The following is a 23,806-nucleotide window of genomic DNA, read 5'->3' as shown; positions in this document are numbered from 1 at the left end:
CTTGTCTTAGGTGTTGAGAAGGTCTTTCACCTTCCAGTGCCTTTGAATGCTGGCAAATCAGTTGCATATCACATCTTACATAGACTTCGTGAGATTTGGAGCTTTTGGGCCATCTTGATAGGAAGGAATTGGAACTTAAAAGTAAACCCCCAAATGCTTTTTTTTTTTTTTTTTAGTTTATTTCTTTAGCAGATCTTCTTCATCCATTACATCCTTGCAAAATTAACTTTGGAAATCTTATTTGATATGAACCACCAATGAATGTCCATTGCTTGGATCAAAAAGGGTGTATAACTGGATTCCACAACCACAGGAGCAGCTAAAAACATTACATGTTTCACTCTCGCTTTATAGCAAATACACTCTTGCTTTATAGCAAATATAATGAATTTCCATGAAATTTGGCTCTTTTTCTGTCTTGGTTTGATGTAGCATAGGAATAAAGTGAGGGAATGGCAGCAGATTCCTCCCCCCCACCACCCCAGCCTTTCGTGAAACCTATTGAGAAGTGCAGAAGATAATAATTCTATTAAGGCTCATGTGACTGCATTGAAGATGTCATTGCACGGGAACAGATCTTCGTGGGAGGTGCACAAACATTATGGGCTGTTTCAGCAATCAAGTGAGATTGAGCTACAGTTTTCCAAAAGTGCTCATAAAAATTCTTGATAAAATATCTGTCAGGTTAGGTCCTTGAGACTGGAATATCAAGGAAGCAGAGGTATTAATGAAAGCTGAGGTTTCATCTTCATAGATTTTCTCAGAAGTCAGAGAAGAAAGAGGCTTCAGCTCTAGTTTGTCTTGAACAGGAAGCCATCTGCAGGAGCTCTGAGCCATGCCCTGGAGAAGCCTGTCTATCTCCACTGACCATAAATGAAGCCTACGGAGACTTAGGCTGGAGGGATCACATCTTGAATTTAAGAAGTCAGCTTCTTGTTAAATTCTAGGTGACTTCTAGGAGTCGCTAAGATCCTGCCTTCTCTAGCAGGAAGAGGAAACAAGGAAGAGCATCCCTGTAGACTGAGGCATTGCTGTAGGCACCAATCAAAAGAATAGTACTCTGGAACTTCACCCTGTAAAGATGGCATTATGGCCATTGTATTGAGTAAAATACATTTGGTAAAGCAGAGAATATGAATACAGCATTTTACAGCACATCTGCTCAAGGCCGTAGCAGTCACCATCTACTCCTTTCTTCTTCTGCACTTCCTTTCACACTTGTTCTCATACCTTATGGTAACTGGACCAGACAGCTGAGTGATGCTCATGTCAGTGGTGCTCAGGGAGCAGAGAGAGTATGAAAAATGGGTGTTCAAGGTGAGAAGGGATGTGTGGCATCAAAGTCAATCAGTGGTACCTCTGAAAAACTACTTGTCAAACTATACATGAAAACACAAAGTATGCCCTAGCTATGTGGTGACAGTGCAACAGCTGTGCAGTCAAATGTGGTTTGAATCGAATTATTTCATTTGTCCAGTTTGGGTTCTGTACACAGCTGGCTGAACACACAGATCTCTTTCCCAGAAGATTTAAAGCATTTATAGCAGCTGGAGTAACCTGTTTCAAGCATACTTGAAATCACAGAATTAGTTAATAAAACCCATGTAGTGATGGTGGAAAACATTTCCTTCAAGATTTATGGTATAGTCTAGGGGTGGACTCTTACGAGAATCCCCCCTGTGTACTGTATGTGGCTGCTTATACTTCATAAAATCATAACAGAAGAAACTTACATGGAGTTTTAAATTACAACAATGAAGTGAAAAGTCAGTATTTTGGATGCCTTCTCAAATTTGGGGGTTTCTGTTTCTTGGGAGAGGTGAGAGTTGGGATGTGATGATTGGAACTATTGGGTATGGAAAAAGACAGAACAGACAGGAGAGCAAGAAATTGTGTGGTTTTTTTAAAAAAAAGTAATAGTAATAAGTATAAATTGCTGCTTAAATAGTGTTTCATGAAGCAATTACCACGTATTTTTAAATGGTGACATGAAACTCTGCTTTTCTTATTTAGCACTCACTTCAGAATTTTGTATGAGTAGAGTTTGCTTAAATATATTTGATATAAAAAAGTGTAGGAAGGTTATTAACTATTGCAAAGACATTCACAAATTTGGGAGTTCTGTCTTAGCAGAAATAAATGTGCATTATTTCTTTGAACAGGTATGATGATGCTATCCAGTTATATGATAGAATTTTACAAGAAGATGCAACTAACACAGTAAGCTTAAAAGATTTTTCTGAACTTCAGGGGTTTGTTGTTTGAAATTGTCATAACATTTTGTGGGTTTCACTGTGGAAAAACGTGTCTGTATTATTGTATTTGTTTCCCTTTGTTTCCTAGTATGATAACCTATGCTGCCTTCATTAGAACAAATGAGATTTGTTTCATGATGAGGTGTCATGTAATACCTGCTTAAACACTGAATTTAGAAGACAGGATTATAACTAGCAACCATTTCAGCAGTATTAGTAGGATTTAGATAGGGCTTTCAGCTTTTCCATTTGCCCTGAATATTCAGTGTTTAAAAGGCCAGTATAGTCTGCTGTGTGTCTTCTGTCTTCCTAATGATTAATCTTACTTAAAGATTGTGCGAATACACTCAGGTAGTGCTTGAATAGCAGTTATTTTGATTTCTTGTCTAGTAGACTTTACTAGCTTTTGAATCAAGCTGCTATAAAGCTAGCCAATTTTATAAAACAAAATGTGAGACAGGCTGTAATTTTAAGCATTTTTTTGAGTACTGCGTAAGGCACCTTGAGCTATTAGATGCCAAAGTGAGAGTCTAGGGAAACTTGTAGCAGTATATTTTAATGCATTTTTTTTCCACAAGGATAAAACTAGAAATATGGAGAAACTATGGAGTTTCAAATTTTTATATCACATGTTACAAAGTCAGTTAATCATTATTAATCATTGTCTGAGGGTATATGTTTGTCTGCGTCACTTGGTTTCAAGGAACTGGTTCCCTTTATTGGGTGAACTTCTATGTACATGGAATACTTGGGTATTGCAGATGTCTTGGCACTCTCACATAAACCTCTTTGGTGTGTTTGGAACCTCTGCCTTTCTTCAGTCAGCTTATTTGATGTGGTCTGCTATTCAGGAGGGGAAAACCCACAGAAATACAGATAACTGGGGGGAACTAGGATATGCCAGAACTGGATATAGATAAAGTGCCATCACTTTAACTGAAGTAAACCATTAAAAAACAAACAAAAAAAAACCCACCAAAAAGAACCCTCAAAACAAAACAAAAACCAAGAACAAGAAACACCCAGAACCACCAAACCAGGAAATTATTTTCCAGGAAGCGCATCTGTAAACGTTAGTACCAAGTCAAGCACTTGAAGACAGTGGCAGATTAAAATCTGTGACTTTTAGCAGTGATAGAACTCATATGTTTTTGTGCAAGAGTAAAATGAAATGTTTCAAATTTTCTCTCTTTTTTGCTCTCCCTAGAGCAGTGCTGCTTTATGTTTTGTGAGACAAATGCAGGTGATCTGCAGTTGTCCTTTGAAAGTCTGTAGTGTTTTTGAGTAGAAGTTTGAGCACAAAGTGTCCTCAGTGGGTGCCCGTGGATTTTATCAGTGTACAGCCCAAAGAGTTTCAGAGACACTGAGTCTTCAGAGTCATGTTAAAACAGGATGGAACCCATCTACAGTGAAGCTACAAGAGTAAGTCACCTGGGTGTACATTTTATGAGCTTCTGCTGAAGCCAATGGGAAATGGAGCACCATGTTACAATGACTCCTGTGGACCACATGTGCGCGTTTGGCAGTTCTACACTTCAGCTGTCTCAACAGGGCTAACGTCATCTGAGTGGTTTGCTGGATAGATTTATAAAACGAAATTATATATTTAAATAAGTAATATCCATGACTATTACCTAATTTGGATTTCCTCCTTAAAAAATCATAAAGATCCATAAAATGGTCATATTTAGAAGCATAAGATGTAAATATTAGAACAGCTGCATGATCTATTGGATTTCTTAAGATGTGAGAACAGAAATGGAGTGTTAAATGCAAAGCAAAGGTTCCTTCCTATATAACTGTAGAATAGGTTGGCGACGGCTTGTATGTGAAGAGTGAAAGTTAAGTAGGAAGTTTTGATGAATTGTCATGTGCAGATTTCTTTGTGTCTTTTACCTGTTAAAATTTCCATGCACACATATGGCTGCTGTAGGAAAATAAATATTCAAGATTTAAAAAAAACAACCTGTTGCTGAGTTTGTCTTGGCACTAATCTTACAGCAATTTCTCCTGGTCTGCTGACACATGGAGTTGCTTATGTACATTAAATGTTTTGGCAAGTGCTGTAAGTGGAACATAGACATTTGTTCACACGAATCATGTAAAAATCATGCTTTGCATCGACTGATAGTTTCAAATAGAAGCACGCAAAAAGCTTTTTTTAGAAATTAGTTGTTTTAGACACCTAGCAGACTTTTCCGTTATGAAAAGTGAACTTTGAACTGAAATTGTATCACGGACATTTACACCTTTGTGAGGGATTTTCTTGAGGTTGTTGTGTGGATGGGTTTCTATTAGATAGAGATTTATTTCTGAACTACCCAAAGGAATCTCAAGGCCAGCCCGAAGGCTGAAAAACAGCAGTGAGACTCGGGCACGTGGACAGCTCGTGAACACGGACAATATCCAATCAGCTAATGCATGCTTGGAGTGTGGACGCGTGATCAGGAAATAATGGCATATATAAGGAGGCTTGTTTCTGTAACAAATGGCTTCGCTTGAATTCATATTGAATTGTGTGGAGTCCATGAGTTTTCGCCCTCGCACCTTTGGATGAGGTTTTCATGCATGCGAAATGATGAAATTAAGATAACAGTAATTATTTAATTTCTCAGGATAGAATTCAAAGTAGGTTGATTTTTTTTTTCCAAAAGATGACCATCTCTTAATGTTTTATCTCACTTACTTACTAAAAACGATGACTCATTTGACAATGGAGCAGTGTTAATGTTGTCACTTCAGAGATTGTGTTTCATTTTTCAAAGCATGTGAGTTGTTAAGAGTCTGTCCCTTCTCTAAAGAGTTTAACATTAATGAATGAAATGTGACCCCTGTGAACAGCACAACTTGTGTGCATTTTAATGGGATAAGAATGGGAACCTTTGCCATTCGTGTCCATTTTGGTTGAAATGAAGGCTTGTTAGAGCTGTAGCTGGCAGATTACTCTATTATTAAGCCTACATTTTCCATTGTAGGGCCTTTTTTATTAATTAAAATTTAATGTATCATCCAATTCAAAATCCTTACTGGTGCTGAGCAGCAGCTGAGTTGTTTGTAGATCTTCAGATAAAATGCTTAGACTGTTTCTAAGATCAAAATAAGAGGGGCATTGTTTTTTTTTAGCAGGTTGGTAGAAATAACTTTTTTGTTTCTTTTTGCTGTTAATGTATTTCATTGAGAAATCCTCACCCTGCTTTGCTTTGGAGGAAAGCCTTGGATACCAACAGGAAAACAGCTCTTGGGAGAATGCAGCTTTTATTATAGTACGAGAAAAACACCCAAACTGGCTAAGTTACAGGTGTTTGAAAGCCTTCACTTCATGATCTCAGTAGAGAATGTTGGAATTTCTGTTAAATATATCTTCTTAAAACCCCATTTGTGTGGAGCATGATCTGTCCTAGGCTACAGAGACTAAGTGGGGCTTCCTTGCAGTTGCTTCTCGTGGCTGTAGGGCTGTGGGAAAGCAGCAGAAAGCAGGCAGACTCTGATTTTTTGAGTTGCACTCAAGTGACGGGCGGAAGGGAAAAAACATCCAGAAGGAAGTGAGTAAAAAGAGAAGGAAGCAGAGCTGTGAGGAGCAAAAGGAAGAGGGACAGGTAATGAAAGGTTGGGTGGTTTGCTGACAGCAGAGGTCAAGTCAGATGTACAGGAACAGATGGCTTGAGGGATAGGTAGAAGATCAGAACAGAGAGACATGTATTAACATTTAAATCTTGGGTGCTTTTATTTTAATTTCATTTGTTCTTAAAAAATAAATGACATTTTGTCTTGTGGCACTGTATTTTGTGCCACCAGTAAATAGCTTTGAGACCTACTGGTGAAGTGTCTCTTACTCCCTGTAGTACCTGGTGTATATGAGTTCTGTCAGTAACTGTTTTGGCTCTAATAGTGAAGATGTATACCATTTGAATGCTGCAAGTAACCAAACTTGCTCTGCAAAATGGAACTTCTGTTCTTTCACTAAAGAAAACCCAGGTGCACTTCATACCTTCTGGAAATGAGACTAAACACTCAAGCATGCTACTTAAAAAAATACCAAAAAGTGCCTGCCCTTAAAATGACTGGTAGTCTTCTGAAGTAGGTATTAATAGTTATTGTTTAGCCGTATCTGTTGTAAATTCAAATAATACAATGGCTGAACTTTGATATAATTTCGTAATATGAAATGTAATGCCACATTCAAACCCTAGGCATTTTTACATTTCAAGGTGATCTTCACAGTCTTCTCAGTATCTCTGTTAGTGGTCTGGATACTACATTAGGGTTTATGTTTTGGGTGGATTGCTTGTGTAAAATTCAGTAGGAGATTTGGAATTGATATGTCCGTATTTTCTATTTGATATATAAGTCCTCATTTCTTGGAATGAGACTTTTGCATAAGAACCTTACAAATGGAAGTAGCATCTTAAATGTGTTTTTTTTCCTCTCATTTGTCCCACAACAGCCATGTGAGATGAAACAGGCTGACATTTTACATATGGAGAGCAGATGAAAGCCCAGTTCTGCAAAATTAGTTAGGACTCAGTTCCTAAGCAGGCAGTTAGCACTCTGATTTTTCTATTAATTTCAATTCTGTAATGAATATGAAATGTAGAATTTTTAAACTCTGTGTATGTATCTGTATCAGATTAAGTTGAATGTCTTTTTGCATTATTTTGCCCTGGCAAAAATTCTGCTTTTGGGGAAAGCCCTTCTTGAGGTGTCCTGCCCAGGAGCATGAAGAAGATGGAGTTCCTCTGTTCAAGACTTAGGCTGGCGTCTGACCCACTGCCCTGGCAGAGCACTTGGTCAGCACCAGGAGAAAGTGAGATAAGACATAAAGTTCTGCCCCAATTCTAATCCACAGAAAATCTGATGTCTTTATTGGGATAATTCTTCTGCTGTTTCTCTTGCTTTTTCAACTAAGCTTTTAATACAAGAAGACACTATATATGCTTGCTTAGTTTAGGGCATGTGGATAATCTCATTAACTTCCTCGGTCTAGTAATGTAATTGGGTGATTGAAGAATTAAAAATAGAATTTTCAGAACATAACGCTGTTCTGGCTGAAGCTGTTGTCTTCAAGGGTTGGTAAAATACTTCACTAACAAGTCTGTCGTTTAAGGGAGCGGGCAGGAACAAGTGTGTATGTATGGTCACATCAAGTTACACTTTCTCAGAGTATTTTGAGATTCTTTCTCTAGCCAAGCTGGACATGTTTCAGAAGAGGTACAGGAGGTGGTTGAAGACATATGTGAATCCAGATACTAGCAAATTCCAGAGTAAAATCTTAAGACTGTATATCATGTAAATAGGCATCGGCTATATATAATGAACATCTGAGTTCGTTCTTCCTAACATTTTCTTACCATTATGCATTACTACCTTCTTGACTGTATAAGTAACCTTTTTTCCCCAGTTCCTTGTCTCTGGCAAATAATATGACAATAATTAGTGCTAAGTCTTAGCATTGGATATCTATATATCATCTGAACAGTGGTAATTCTTTAAAACTCCTGCAGTAGTTGTGCATTCACTTTGAGCAGCCAGAGACCTCCTGTGAACTTCTCGCAGGCTTTGTGCATTTATCTACAGGACACTTAAGTTGCAAAAAAGAAAGCTGCTCGCCAAGCGAAGTATCTACTAATAGGGGGGATTTTCTGAGGTGACGTGTTATGTTTCATTAAATTCAATGCTAGCACTGCCAGGAAAGATGCAGCTAGTCCTAAACTTAACTATGTGTGCTGGTAGTTTTAAGTGGAATAAAAAAAGATGGTTTGGCACTGTGTCTGGTACAGGATGGAGCTGATGAGAGCTGTGAAGAGCTGCAACTGCTGCCTCAGAGGGTTCCCAGGGAAGACTTGTGGTTGAGCTGGGGATGCACTATGTGCATCCTAAAGAAATGCTTTCTTCTTTTGACAGAGCATCATTTATCATTGTGAGGTTTTTAAAATATCTGGTTCAATCATAAGATAGGCAAAGTGAGAGAGCAGAGTGCATTCCAGCATTTTTTCTATGTTTTATTTTTGTGACTGTAGCACTTTTAAATGTTGGTGGAGATTTTGTCCCTTGAAATGAACTATTTGAGAACATAAGAACTGCTATCCTGGAGTCATGCCAGAAGTCCATTTTACTTGTCCTATTTCTGATAGTGACCAATAGCAGATACAAGGAGAAATGTATAAGGATGGGGCAATCACAGTATATTCTGTCTGTTCTGCTGATTTCTATTCATCTTCACGTTATGGTTTTCCTGTGCCAGAAGTGGTAACTGTTTTTAATAGCTCTTAGTTAAATTTCTGCTTTTTTTTTTTAACTGCTTTTTGGTTTTTTATGAGTTTGGTGTGCGTGTGTCTACAAAATCACTCAGAAATGAAATTTTGTAATTTACTCGTGGATTGTGCAAATCTCTCATTTTCTTTGTTTTTCAAACCTTCAGTCTAACAATTGTGTTTGATACCCTGATCAACAGTTGCTTTCTGTTCGCTTTATTCATGCTCGTGATTTTAGGGATCTTTTGTATTTTTCTTCCCTCTGAGCTGAGAAGTCCTAATCTGTCCAGCAATTCTTGTTTCCATTCTGTGCCCCAAACCCCTGCTGCCGTTCTGAGTGTCCATCCTGTTTTGTTTTATATTTGGATGAGGAAGGAGAGCAGAGAACTGCAGTCAGTATTAAAAATGCAGGAGCATTATGGAATTATACAATGACAAACTGATGTCACCGCTGTATTCTCTTCTATATTATTTTCTGACAATTCCAGTATCGGAGTGTTGTGGATTTTGGGGGGCATATTTTTGTTTGTTTTTTAAGACCTCTTCTGAATATTGAGCTGATGCTTTATATGTAAATATATCTTTATTGCAACTCCAGCACCTCCTTCCTAAGTGGGCAAATTCGGACAGCTTTGCTGTGTAAATTAAATTAGTATTGTTTTACCCTATATGCAACCCTTTATCTAGATTAAATGTCAGGGGCTGTTTTATCATGCTGACATTCACTGTTGTGAATGCTGTTCTTTGCTGTTGACTTTTGTTCTTTATACTTGCATAGCTCATTATCATCAATTAACTTCAGCACATCACTGCTAATTCCCTTGTTAGGTCACTTCCCAAGTTGCTGAGCAGTAGTTTTTAGTGCAGGTGACTCTGGGATTCTCAGTGCAGAGAACTCACTGATAGACAGTAACTCTTTTCTATTTTATATCTTTTCACTAATCTATTCATCCACATGAAAACCTTCCCCTCTTACCCTGCGGCAGCTGAATTTCCTTCAGAGCTTTTGGCTTGAGAGGGAGAGGTCTTGTTAAAATTATTTTGAAGTAAAAGTTGACTTTTAAATGGATCTTTATTCATCCACACTCTTTGTGACTCCTTTGAAGAACTCTGGTAGATCGGGGAAGCCTTACGTTCCTCTGCATAAACTATTCTTACTCTTCTTTAGTATATAACATTTTTCATGTTGTCTGATTCCTAGCTTTTTAGCCTTTATAGCTCCTACCAATTTGCTGTGTACTGATGTTAGACATTGTGGACGATTGTTTATTGGATTCCCCCTAGAGCTCTCTTAAAAAGTTGTGTTCACCATTGCTGCTTACGCCTTGACAATATCCCTGAAGGAGCAGCTTCACCTCAGCAGCTCTGTTCCTGCACAGAGTCATTTGCAAGATTTGGCCTGATTTAACTGTCTTCCAGGGTTAACTTTGAAAAAATTGTAAGTCTGGTAAGAGTACAGTTGTTATTGTGACTGTATTCAGATTATGTGGTATTTTTTGATGTCTGTGTAATTCCTTCCCTTTATCTTTGTTGTAATTGTTTACATGTCTGTTTGGACACTGGAACAAGCTGCCCAGGGAGGTTGTGGAGTCTCCTACTCTGGAGACATTCAAAACCCACCTGGACACATTCCTGTGTAACCTCATCCAGGTGTTCCTGCTCTGGCAGGGGGTTGGACTAGATGATCTTTCGAGGTCCCTTCCAATCCCTGACATTCTGTGATTCTGTGGATTTGCATATTGCAATTTGAAGGATATTTTAACGTGTCATACCAAACACACATTTTCTGAAATGTTAAGTCCTTGATAAAAACAAATAAAAAAAAAATGGAAGGATTTCTTTTTAAGGTGCAGAATATTATTTGTTTAACATTGCAGCAGTTATACAGATCTGAAATTGTTCCCTTCTTAGAGGTGTCAGTCCCTGAAAATCCTCCTACTAATACTTTCTTTGCAACCGTGAAATTTAGAACGATCTTAGACTCCTTGTTGGTATGTTTTACTAATCAAATGCAGAAGTTGATAAATGTTCAAATCCTTACTTCACTTTGAGTCTACTTAATCCTAATTAAAAAGAATCATGACAAATGAAGGATTAGTTCTTGTGCCAGTTTGGGGATTACTAGTCTTTTAAAGAAATGGCTTGGAAAGTTCACTGTTTAATAAATAGGTGACATAGTGCCTTAGTCCATATGATACTGATTATGGTAAAAGTGTTTCTTTAAGATGGCATATATCTTTCCATTAAGAATCTTGATTTACAGAATCAGGCAATAACCATTCCGGCGTTTTATTTTAAACTGGAAAACTGATAGGGGGAATTCCATGTTGTAGGGTCTGCATGGGCAAACACTCCAGATCTTGTTGCAGCACTGAAATTTTCATTTTTTCCTCTCAGTTTAAGGTGGAAGGAGAATGGATGTTTGAGTTCTTTTTTTTTTTTTTCTTTTTTTTTTATCAGGCTTGTTCTTAAAAATCTTACTGTTGTGATGCGAAGAAATTAAATGTAACTCTTGAATGTTACTTTTCTATCTTTGTTAACATAATTGTCACGACTATTTTGGCATGATTCATAGATTTCAAAATAATCTCAAGTCTTGTTTAAAATAGGTTTCTCATGACTATTTTTAGTGGACTCAAAATTAACGATTGAACAGATTTGTACTCTGCATTCTTCATTTTTTTAGTATCTTACAACAGGTCTGCTACAGATGAGCTGGTGTTCTAAATGTGAGATTTTTACTGAACAAAGCCCTGAAACATACTAAAACATATGAAGTGGCCTGGTTTTCTTATGTCAGCTGAAACTAAGGCAGGGAATAAATCTTGGGTGCATGAAACAAAGTTTGGGTAAAGCTTTCGTAGAATTGGTGGTAGTCTGCCTTTCCTTATAAAAGAACCAGTTTTTGTCTGGTAAGGTGGTTGTTAATGTTGGCAGTGGTCCTGTGCAGTTAAACATTTGTGTTTAAGTTGATGGAAATAAAGAAAAATAAAGAAAAAATGACGCTATGTGTATAAATTGTCACTGCTTTCGTCAGGATGCTCAGTAAGCAGCTCACTGAGGAGCAGGCTGACGCACACAGGGACCTACACAGGGGCTTGGGGACAGTATAAACTGGAACAAGAATTAGAAATTTACAGCACACAAAATGACCCATGTCCTGGTTTTAGTGCAGATCTTTTCACATGTTTTACTTAAAGCATTGACCACTGCAGTCATATTGAATTTCAGGTTTTACTGGAAAAAAAAAACCCTGACCAAACAAACAAACCACAACAAGCAAACAAAAACAACCCCCACAAACAACAACAAAACAAACAAACCCCCAAACTCTAACTGATAGTTTTCATGATTCAAAGAAAAGATAGAAAGTCAGCTGGGAGAGTCTGTGAATACAAATAAAGGCAATACTGGTATGTTTTATTTTCTTTATTTTTAGTCTGTCTCGTCACTGCTAGGAAAGTCAGATCTACTGAACACACATATATATATGACCCTTGGCAATGCATTCAGAATATCTATTATAATTTTATTTATGTGATTGAAAAATGTTAGTAATGACTTAAAAAAAACCCTCTCAAACAAATCTACATCCTCCTTGATGCTTTCCAAGCAGTTTTAAAGAGACTTCCAAAAATTCTCTGCTACTATACAGCATTTTTTTCATCCTTTGAACACCAGCACTGTTTTGAGTGTCTGAGCCTCTTTTTTGTAAACTAAGAGTTCTCTGTAAATAAACTGACTTATCCTGGCATTTTTGAAGGTTTATTTGAGGGTGAAGAGAGTGCAGATTTCAAGACCAGTCGCTGCTTTATTTTTGGTGATAAAGAAGATGGATAAAAAAGGAAGTTTCAAATTCTACTTTTCTCAAACAAGAAGAAGTGTAATTTTGAAGAATTATCGTGGATGTGGTGCATTTTAGAAGCAAATAATTCTCATCAAATAAATACGTAATTCATTTTACTCATAAGTGCTACCATCAGAACCTGTTAATGAAGTCTCATGCTTTTATTCTCATTATTTGATTACTGTGGATGGTGTGCTGGTTATAAGTAAACATCAGCTTATATTTGTGACTGGGGATAGTTGTCTTGAGGTTCCAGCGATTTGCATTATTTGGGTGCGACGTGCTTAAGAAATAAAGCAACTGTGGAGAAAATCTGTTTCCAGCCTCATGCAGAGGACGGACTTGCATGCGATTGAAGGGGTTGCATTAGAAACGAAAAAGGAGAGTGGCTGATGTAGACTGTTCCTGTGTGCCATTGCAAATTAAGTTGTCAGAGGCATTGATTGGTTTTTATGTATTAAACAGATGATTTCAGTTCTCAAGTAGTTTAGTTTTGATCCATTCAATCTCTTCATAAATTTTTCTTTAAATTTTGAAAACAGCTGAATTTTTAGTCGAATAGCTACATTTTAAAATAGTCTGTCACCTCCAAAAATCTTGTGTCTTTGTAAGCTGTAGTTGGGTGTTACATGCCCTTGGCTGTCCCCGCGGCTGTCCCCACCTGCCCTGTGTGACACCGGCCTTGGGCAGGGGCCCAGTGCTGCCCTGGTGTTCCACCACAGCGGGGTAGTGACTGACTTGCTCCATGAAATGCTTTGAGACTTGTTTGTGAAAGGTGATGGATAGCAACGGGTTTGGGTTGTTTTGTTTTGTTCAGTACTAGTTTAATATAGTAGCAGCAATAAGATAAACGTGGGATTATTCTTTTTATATTTTTTAAAAAGTTTAATTACGCTGTTATCTTTATTTGTAAAACTGAAAAATAAAATAAACAGTGTGTATTATTGTTATCGTGATAAATGTGGTCGGCAGTTAAAATTTCAGAGTCTGTTATGGCTTTTAGCCAAATCTCTCCCAGAAAAGTAGAATGATGAATGTAACTTCACAGGTTGCAGTTTGACAAAGCAGCAGCGGGAAACAAAATGGCTGTGGGTAACCCCACCACTCTGCCCGTGTCCTAATTTGTCTCTTGATCTTTCCAATAAACTTTCTCTTGGCCTGTGCCTCGTGTTTAAGCAGAAGAGTGAAATATTTTTTCCTCACGAGTATTTTTCACTGGATTTTCATCGATTATATGTTTGCGTGGGACGAAAAGGGGATGCACTCGAAGGAAAGAATAAACCTACAGATAGTGTTAAAAGCATTTCTAGCTATTCTGCTTGGGTAACTTGAACTAGTTTACTTCAATGCTACATTCTCCTCTTCTTCCAGAAGCAATAATTTTTTTTAAATTATGATCAAAGACTAAGAAATTATTTAAGAGAATAGTTACATTTAAAATACTGTAAAAATACAAGAACTATGTGCCTGTGATTTTAGGAAGGTACATCGTGAAGAAACTAATTTCAGAGCTGTCTTAAATTCAGATGTTAAAATTGTTTAAGGATTTGTTCAGGACTTCCCATGCTGTCCAGGCTTCTGTAAGCTGATCTCCAACCGTGTAACCTCAGTACAACATATGAAGTGGGATGAGAGCTGTGAGGGCAATAAGCAGTGGGACTTTGTTGCTGGAAAAGCGTGTGCTTTTTTAATGAATAATACCTCGTGGAGAAGTGGCATGTGTGTGTGTGTGTATGTGCAGACACGTCAGGCACAGCAGCCCGTGTGTCTGCTCCTTCCTGATCCCAGGAGAGCCGGGCCCACGGGCAGGGCTGGGGCTCATGGCGGCTCCTTCTCTGGGGCCTGTTCCGCTGGAATTTGGGTTTGCTGTTGTTCTGTCACATCTCCGCTGTGACGACTTTCAGGCTGGCAGAGGTGTGGTGCTGTTTGCCCCACACCCTGTCAGGCTGCGGGGAAGGTGTCTGTTGTTTTGGGTTACACCTCTGGTGTGTCTTGATTCACAACTCCTAGAGGTCTGCAAACTGCTTTTAGAGAACTGTAACTAACATACTCCAGAAACTGGAATATTGGATTGAAGTACAGAATAATCAACTGTAAAAATTCTGTGTATCTTTTCTCCTAGTGCTCTGTAACAGCTTTTATGGAGTTCAAAATTTAAATACCTTATAATTCTTATAACTCATTTTGTGGTGTTTCTGTTGAAATAAAGTTTCCACCCAAATATCAAAGTACTGCTCAGTTTTGCCACTGAAATAGCTATTTTGTTTTTCCTTTACACTGAAGAGCCTACTTTGTGCTCCAAGAATGATGAGAGACTCGTTTATGAAATTGGTGTGTGTTCAACATTAATTAAAGATGGCATTCAGCACTCACCAAGAACCTCTAAAAATGGCTGAAAGCCCTATTTATACAGTGGCAACAAGACACATCTGTGGGATTCTCTAAGACTCAGTCACCGTCTCTCCTCTATAGTCACGGATCTTGTGAATGACAAGGTGGGGGTCTTTGGAACGGCTGAAGATTAGCATCCCCTGCTGTTTTGTAATTATCAGAATCTGGACAGTCATTTATTTGAATGAAATAATGCATACAGTTTGTGCCTCCAAAGAAAAGCATACATAATGTGATTGTAAGAAGAGGTTTTCAGTCTCTCAGTGGGGTGTCATAGGGTATGTTTATAAACTTCAACCTAGCAGTTGCTCTGCAGTGGAATTCCACTGGTATTGAGATAATAATTTGCACAGTCAAATTGCTTTCTTTACAAAAACTCAGGGAATTATGAGACCCTAATCCTTTATTAATGTCAACCCATAGGCAGCAAGAAAGCGTAAGATTGCCATTCGAAAAGCCCAGGGGAAAAATCTTGAGGCCATCCGAGAGCTGAATGAGTATCTGGAACAGTGAGTGTCTTACAAGAATACAGGTTGTGTTTTGCTATGCTGATAAATCTTTTTAATTAAAATGGAATTTGCATTTGATTTACGCTTTTGCTTCCATGCTGGTCATTTACAGAATCCCTTGCACATTCTTTCCTTTTTTCTTCTCTATACAGATTTGTTGGAGACCAAGAAGCTTGGCATGAACTTGCAGAACTTTACATCAATGAACACGAGTAAGTTGCTTGCTAAGTCCACATGAAAACTGTTAAATTGAAACCTACTTTGTGTAAGTCAAAGACCTCAGTGAGTTTTTTTTCGAAGGACTAGTGTTAGAAAGTAGGCTGTCTCATTTCCAGTGTGACAAGCATCAGCGGGAAATAATTACCAACTTTATTTGACTACCAAATGCTTTAAGAAGGCATTTGATTTTTAAACAGAAACAGTTTTCTTAACTACCTGTATGTTTAGTTCATTTATTTAAATCCGATATTTTAAAATAAGTGGTTTGAGTATAGCAGGGAACAGCACTTATTTCCCATAATTTTTCATTGAAGTTATATAGATTTTAATTCTTCCGAAATTGGTTGATCACAGCAACTCATATTCTGATTTTCTTTTCACTTACCTCTGCAAGAACTTTTAGTAACTTCTGCAAAACAAAACGTAACAAAAACCATGGGTACAGAGTTAGAGGCATCTGGTCGCCTGGGTACAAAACCCAACACAATCAAGAATGCTGAATGTTGTAGTAACTTGCTTATTGGATATTTAATGTTTTTGTTAGCTTTTTTTTTATTGCTGTAGTGACAGGAGGAAATCACAGTGTGAGAGGATTAGCTCAAAGCTTTAGTGCAAGTTTTCTAATATCACAGCATTAATTCTAACCTCCAACCAAAGGCGTATCTTTTTTTTTTCCCCCTCTCTTCTTTAGTTCTTCAGCCCAGTCTGAATTATACCACATTGTTTCCTTCCTTCGTTTCTGGAGAGTAGTAAAAGAATCAAATTCTCATGGAAGAAATAGCCATTCTCACTGTGATGAAAACATTTTTCTCCCATCACCTCTCCTTCCACCTCGTTCTGAAAGAAAATAATTATTAACTCTTTCAAATGCTGACTTAAGGAATAATTTAGAATTTTGATATCCAGATTTCCATTTGTTTGGGGAAATTCACCAGCCACTTTTCCAAGAAAATAGCTGTTATTTTTTTTAAATGGTTAGAAAGATATTTAAGCTTGTCAAATCTGTCAGTACAAAAGTGAATGATAGAGTGGTGCAAACGTACATACTCCATTACTGATGGTTTGGTTTGTTTTTTTTGCTATAATCTTTATTACAAAATTGTGTAATAAAACCACAGAAAGAAATTGCTTTTGCTTGTATTTATCTAGGTCTGTAATTCCAATTAAAAAAAAAAGTAGAATTTTCTCCAGTTCATTGAAAAGATCGACAGTGCTTACTGTACTTTTATGAGCATTATTATTATTATTATTAGGGAAAAAATTGGAATCTTGGCTAAAAAGCAACTAAAAATGAATTTTAAAAAGAGGAAACAGTTCATCAGCTCGTTTGTTTTATCAGTGTGAAATCACCGTGCTGTTCATAAACACACTTCAGTGTACAAGGTTTATATCGCCCTCAGTTCTGGGCTGTGCTCCGTTATGAGGACGGTGGCGTCTGCTTTTGGAGAATGAGATGGCTATCCTTTTATCTCCAAATTAATATTTGAAATATATACACGACTATCATAGTGTGAACAGGAGAAAACCACAATATATTCATTTTAAGAAATAAGGTTTTACAGATTATGTGGTTTAATATTGTCTCATAATTGCTAAATTGCTTTTACTCCGATATTAAATATCTACCCACGCTGTCATTATAAATACCGTGTCTCTGAATTTTGAAATCCTATCTTGTAAACTCTGCAACAGTGCTATCATGTATCTGTAGAAGATACGAATTCTGCAGGAAACTCTATTAGTTGAAAGATTATGAAGCTAAGATTTTTGTAATTAAATAAACTTACATTTTGAGCTTGACTTCTCAATTATTTCTGAAAGCTTTCATTTAAAGAACAAGTACTAGCCTTTGCTTTCGCAATGATGTTGTTGCCTATTTGGATGGCATGATGCTATTCTCATACACAGATTTGAACTCTTTGATTTTTAGAACTGTTCTTAGTATGGTTTTTCAGTCTCACTTCTGTGGGTGACTGTGAGCAGATGAAGGTAACTGATAGTGTAAGTGCTCTAGTCTGTACTTTGGTTTGTGGATCCGCAGGTAACTGAATTTTCTTGTAGAAAACAAAGTGAACTGCTTTGTAGCCTTGAGTTCAATGTCTTGTAGTGCCTAATGCCTGTTTCCACTTGTCACTCTTGTGACAATGGCACTTATTAATAAGAAATTAATATATTAAATGCTTTCCAGGAGCTGTTCTGTATATACCTAGGCTACGAAATTTTGTATGTTTTCACTATCTGTGATGTAAGAAAAAAAAGCAACTTTAAGTTTCAAACATAATTTAAAAATAAAATATTTTTATTAATTATGAGTCATGAAGTTATGGGGGAAGTAAGACTTATTGTGCTGTAAAGAAACTGAAATGAAGAGCTGTAACTCTGTTTCATATTGTCACTGTTTTTCATATTCCTCAGCTATGCAAAGGCCGCCTTCTGCTTAGAGGAGCTTATGATGACTAATCCACACAACCACTTATATTGTCAGCAATACGCTGAAGTAAGTATTTTCAGAAAAATCAATTATGTTTGAATACTTACTCTGTTTTCATGTTACTGAAGTGGTGAAAATGGAATAAAAATGGTTTCTTTAATTTTTCCCTAGGAGATTTAAGAGTACATAGGGACTGTTAACATCTCATAGAACTTAAAATGTAAAGAAAATGTGGTTTCTTACTTAGTGAGACTAACTTAAATATGAGAGTAACGGCAGGAATTACCGAAGATAAAAATTTGTTTTAAATGAGCTATTCTTGTTGAAGTGTTTATACGCTTTTCAAATTAAGTGCATGAGAAGTTTAACTTTTCGACAACAATGCTGCCTAGGAGGTTGTGATATATTGCCTGTTGTTGTGGAGCCAGATCTTGGAATCCACATAGGAAATTTTGCCTGAAAGAACACTGGGAGGGAGAGAGGGCCCTTAGAAGTTTTAGCTCAAGGTTTTTAGCTGTTTGGACTCTTTTATTCTGATGTATATTATTCTTTTCCTAAACTATGCTGTTAACTGCTTAGAATGGATGTGTTTTGTTAACGTGGATAAAATTGGGTTAACATTAAAACTTGAAAGTCTAAACAGCTTTCTGTTAGAAAGATTGTGAAGCATGCCTTCTAATATTTATCCCTCTTTTTGATCTAATAACGGGCAAAATGAATAGAAAAACAATGGAATAATCTTCTAAACTTTGTGTGCTATTTTGCAGTTGAATAGGTAATGAAAGGCATCATGGTATTTTGCGTACTGGTGAAATGCTGTGCCGAAGGAATATAGAGTTAGTATGGATTTATAGCAGTCAGAATTTAGCTGTAGATTTAAAGTTTGTAATGCTTTTCATAAGAGACTATCCTGAGGTTGTAAGTTTGTGTAGGTGCAAAAATAAATTAATTAAATTAATGCTGGCTTTTTTCCTCCTATAGTTACATATTTTTTAATTTGTATATTGAAAAGAGCTTGAATTTCTCCTCAGCCAGTATTTATCCTTTAGTAGAGCTTGCCTGATTTGAAATGTCATGTGAAACAAACCTGAAGTGAAATTTCATAATATCTCTGCTTCAAGAGTAAATGCCTGAGATATGGATGACATGTGCAAGTCTCAGGAGCTTTAATTTTTACAGGTTAAATACACTCAAGGGGGGCTTGAAAACCTTGAGCTATCAAGAAAGTATTTTGCACAAGCGCTGAAGCTTAACAACAGAAATATGAGAGCTTTGTTTGGACTTTACATGGTAAGCATGATTATATATTTTCCATGTTATAATTTTGTGTATGTTTCTGTGTATGTACATTATCCTAGACTATTTGCTGTTTTGTTCTTTTTTTTTTTTCGTTTTGGTTTAACTTAATAGGTCAGATCATTAACAGTGTTTTTATTATACTGAGTATGGACAATTTTATGCCAGTAAGTACTGCTTACTTGAAGTGCTTTTAACCTTTAAGTCTTGCCCATGTTTTCCAAAGAATTATAATTATTGGCACATGAAGGTAACTTCTTGAAAAAAGATTTAAAGTCGTACTCCTCTCTACAGGATGCTGAGCTGCTGAAGAATACCAGCACAGTACAATGACTGCTTTTTTTCACCTTTTTTTTTTAAAACCAGCTTTTTATTTTTTCTTATTTATTTATTTGTTTGTTTATTTTTTAACCTTCAGTCTAATTTCTCAATAGAATTTTCTACTTTCACTTTCAAAATGAGTCTTTAGCATGCACAGGATTGATGGTTTGAGTGTAGCCATGACTATGGTAACTACAGGTGGTGTGTACTGGCACCAGTTGTTCAGTTTCTCCAAAGCTGCTCCATTGAAGATCTTCCTCTAGATATTAGATCTTTTAAAAGATCTTTTTAGGGGAAAAAAAAGAGTTTCCTTTTTTTTATTAAAAAAAAAAAAATTCTAGGCCACCCTTTTGTCTCTTGGGAGGGAGGCAATTTCAAGACTCATCAAGCAGATAACTTTGAGGCTTCCTATAAACACCAAGCAATAGTAGCTTCCCTTCAAGGACTTGTTAGGCATCACCTTTAAGAATCAAATAGACTTGGACCTAATCTTCTCAGCCCATCTGCAGCGATTCTTGGGTTGGTGATTTTATGTTCGAGAAGGAGAAAAGACTGGCTCCTCGCTGTTCCTTAGGTCATTTAGCTCTCTAGGAGTAAGTTTTGTAGCAAATCTGTTTATTGGCCTAAACTGATTTTTAAGGTGTGTATACATACAGACTTCTGCTTTGGTTCTAGAATGGGCCTGGGGGGTTATTATGGCCAAGCTTGGTTTGTCTTTCGTCAGATCTTAAGTCCTGCCTATGATTTTCATTCTGTAAAGCAGATTTAGAACCTGTTGTCTATGATGAACTGGCTGGCAACCTTGGGCTAATATAACCCAAGCATTTGAGAAACTTTTTGTTTTGGCAGCGCCTGAAAGTCATACGCATAAACCCTGATTTACATACTACAGGTTCATTACTGGAAAAAATGCATGTATGCTCTGTTTCAGTTCTTTGGTTTGCTCGGCTTTGCTGCTGTCACATTCCATGTGGTGTTTGCAAGCACAGCTTGCCATCGCTGCTTCTGTCCCTACCCTTTGGCTCCCAGTTTCTTTGTAGTGCTGTTCTAGGCTTTAGGACCTGGTTTTGCTGACCATGCCCAGGTTTGTTCCTGACTTGCTACGTAACTGAACTGAAGTCTAGTTTAGCTTAGAACAAACAACTGTTAAAAAAGTTTAGCTCGTTTTTAATTGGATACTGTTTACCAGTAACTGTTTTTATTTCTTGTCTTTTTCTGCTGTCACTGTGTGTGGGGCTCTGATTGCAAACATGCTGAATACTCTCAGTTTTTGTCATGCACGTGTATTTTGTAGTTACACATTTTTAATTTTTGTATTCCTAGTCTGCCAGCCATATTGCTTCCAATCCAAAAGCAAGTGCAAAAATGAAAAAAGATAATATGAAATATGCCAGCTGGGCAGCTAACCAAATAAACAGAGCATACCAGGTTAGTATATTATTGTTCTATGATACTCTTAATAAGCTCTCTAGTTCTTTTCTGCACTTGTATCAGCTGCTGTTCGAGGGGTTAGATATGACATGTAAATTAGCATAATTTGCTTTGATTTTTTGCATTCTACTTTTCTTTGATTTCCTGTAAGTCTTAATTATTGTAAGCTTGATATTTTACAGTTATTAATTAGTATTATTTACTTATTAGCTTTAAACAGATTTTTTTTTCTACTAATATTAACTGAATGTACAATAGTGTAATGCTGACCTCCAAGACTCAGTTCTACAGCAAAGTATTTTAATAAAACTTGGTATGTCTTAATTCTTAGAGTAACTTGGTCAGCTACTTCTATTTTACTAGAAAACAAATGAAAATTCTAGAATTTTGCGTTCCTTCAGTTTATTCTGACCTTTTAAAATCCTATTTAGTGGTGTTCCTAATAATTACCTTAGCAATTGTTCCTGAAGTTGGTTTTGCATAGTTTTATAGAAAAATACATATTGAATTGTGAAAATGTAGATTTGTAGGCCACAAGCAAGGCTTCCTGAAGTCACTAGGAGTCTTTTCAGCTGTTGCAAAAGTTATGCCTAAACATCTATATTTACTTTTGTACTATAAGCCTCTATATTTTTGTTTGTTTGTTTGTTTTTTCTGAAAAATGCAGTTCCACTGTTTCTGTGAAGGTCTTTTGCATCCTATGTCAAGCATTTTTGGTTGATGCTTCCCAGAACAGATCACGTTAACATGACTAACGTATTTAAAACATATGCCATAACTTCTTTGTGACTTCATACTTTTATGATATGTTGCATACTTCAGCTGCTCGTTTTAGCTGTTAGGGACACAAAGTGACGAACACCATATCTGACTGGAATCAGGGGGAATTGAGCTATACAGAAAATGTAAGTACTTGAGCTAGGGTTTGGCGAGCAAATGGTGTGGACACCCCGTTCCTCTTCACAGAAGCACCGCAAGCAGCTCTGGTGGCTGCAGCTGGACAGGGCTGGGGCAGCCCAGCCCCACTGGGCTGCAGAAGGGTTGGGCCACTCCGTGTTTATGTCAGAGACTTACAACATCCAACTGCTACAGCAGACGGTGTTTGGTGATGTAGTAGGTGCCAGTTTCCCCTGTGAGTCAGTATTGATTTGTTGCTCCTTCGGCTTGTTGAGTGGTTGGAAGTTGTCATCGTTTGGCCCTAAGGATGAAGCCTTGGTCGCTCGTGCCAGTGGAAGCCCTCAGAGCGTTCCTCCTTCAGTGGAGGGCTGTCTAGCCAGGTTTTGAGCTAGATATTTATATTATCTGTGTAAATCCTCCCCACTGTCCTTGCATTTTCCAAAGCACTTTGTAAAGTGTAATAAGAACCTTAAGGGCTTGTTGAGTTTGGCATTTACTTCTTTTATTAACTGGACCTCCTTATATTGTTAAATGCAGTTTTTCCTGTAGTCATGTTCTAGACAATAAGATGCATTTAGAATCTTGACTTGGGTACCTAGACAAATTATATGAATTTGTGGCTTTAATACATGAAGTTATTCATTCAAAAAGTTCCTTTCAAGCAGTTGTCTTGCAGTGAGATCTTTCCCCATCTTAAGTCTGGATTTGAACTTGGATTACCAGCAGTTTGCTCAGTAATTTTGGAAAACTGCCTTTATTTTTTCAAATTTAGCACTGGCTATAGTTGCTTTTTTAATTTTATATGCAATTTACTTGAAATATTTTTACTGGTCCCCTTCTTTCAATTTATTCTCTCATTTGGGCCGTTTGCCTTGGCACTTGATTTTTGCTTTTCCTGTCCATTCCTGTATGAAACCAGAGGAACTTTTTAGTTTATTGTCATTTAAAGAAGAAAACAATCTTTGGGTGTAAAAAGAAAACCTTACTTTCACCAACGCTGGTTAGACTGTACAGCGTGTTCTTTACAGGAAAATATGGTGATAAGGAATAGTTGAATTAAGTAATTTTTTGAAAAGCACAGATATTTGACACTCCATCTGGGTAATATACTTATTTTGATGTTAAATACATAACCCTCTGTGCTGATTAGTACTTCTCATCTGTGCCTAATCTAGAAGAAATGTAAACTTTCAAAGGAAGACAGGAAGGGCTTGTAGCCTGGGCTTCTGCGTGGGGCTGGAATTCCTGGCTGCTAACACATGCTTTGGAAAGAAAGGTCAATATTCTCTAGGCCACTTAAATTTAATTGACCCAGTGAAGGAAAAAAAAAAAGACGACAACTTTAGTCTTTTATTTCAAATGTTAGAGAAGTACTCATTATTGGAGGAATTATTAGAAGTTTATTATTATTACAAGCTTAGTTTTGCCTTATCGCTGGGAAACTGGATTACTCTCTGTGCAGACCCTGTGAAGAACGTGTGTCTGTTCTGAGTGAGGACACGAGTCACAGTCACTTTAACATCGAAACAAAATATGGCTACCCAGTGCTCTCCAATTAGGTAATTGGTTTAGCATGTCCTCTGCTAGAAGCGTTTCAGCAGAGGCGGGCAAGTTTGATTAATGCTCACAAAAATCTTTAATCTGATCCTACTCGTAGTAATTTTCCAGATACATGCTTCTCGGGTACATTGCTAAATTCTTCTGTGTTAGCAATCCACACGTTATTTATGGTTGGAGAGAGGTGATTTTGTTACAGACCATTTGGGAAACAGAAAATTAAATCATGATTTCAAGAAATGGATTCCGGCTCAATCAGTCAAATTGCTGTGTAATGGCAGAATAGACAAAATAATTGTTCGTCAGGGCAAATTTGAAGTGATTACGTTTCCAAGTACACTTCTGTTTGTTATGACGCAGAGTTTTATTTTATTTGTTCAGCTTAAAGTACACGTCAGTAT

At 37.1% G+C, this 23,806-nt stretch overlaps 1 protein-coding gene across 1 annotated transcript in view; it reads left to right on the top strand.

Moving 5' to 3' along the window:
• EMC2 (ER membrane protein complex subunit 2) overlaps nt 1–23,806 on the top strand; it is a 41,851-nt gene that overhangs the window by 13,376 nt on the left and 4,669 nt on the right. Inside the window, exons 5-10 of the mRNA XM_082046017.1 lie at nt 2,163–2,220; nt 15,168–15,253; nt 15,406–15,465; nt 17,888–17,969; nt 19,083–19,193; nt 20,844–20,948. Coding sequence (XP_081902143.1) covers nt 2,163–2,220; nt 15,168–15,253; nt 15,406–15,465; nt 17,888–17,969; nt 19,083–19,193; nt 20,844–20,948 — 502 coding nt within the window. The remainder of the gene's footprint in view (nt 1–2,162; nt 2,221–15,167; nt 15,254–15,405; nt 15,466–17,887; nt 17,970–19,082; nt 19,194–20,843; nt 20,949–23,806) is intronic.

This window comes from Streptopelia decaocto, assembly GCF_964273445.1.
Source record: "Streptopelia decaocto genome assembly, chromosome: 2".
Taxonomy (NCBI): Eukaryota; Metazoa; Chordata; class Aves; order Columbiformes; family Columbidae; genus Streptopelia; species Streptopelia decaocto.
This window is presented reverse-complemented; position numbering and strand designations above follow the sequence as displayed.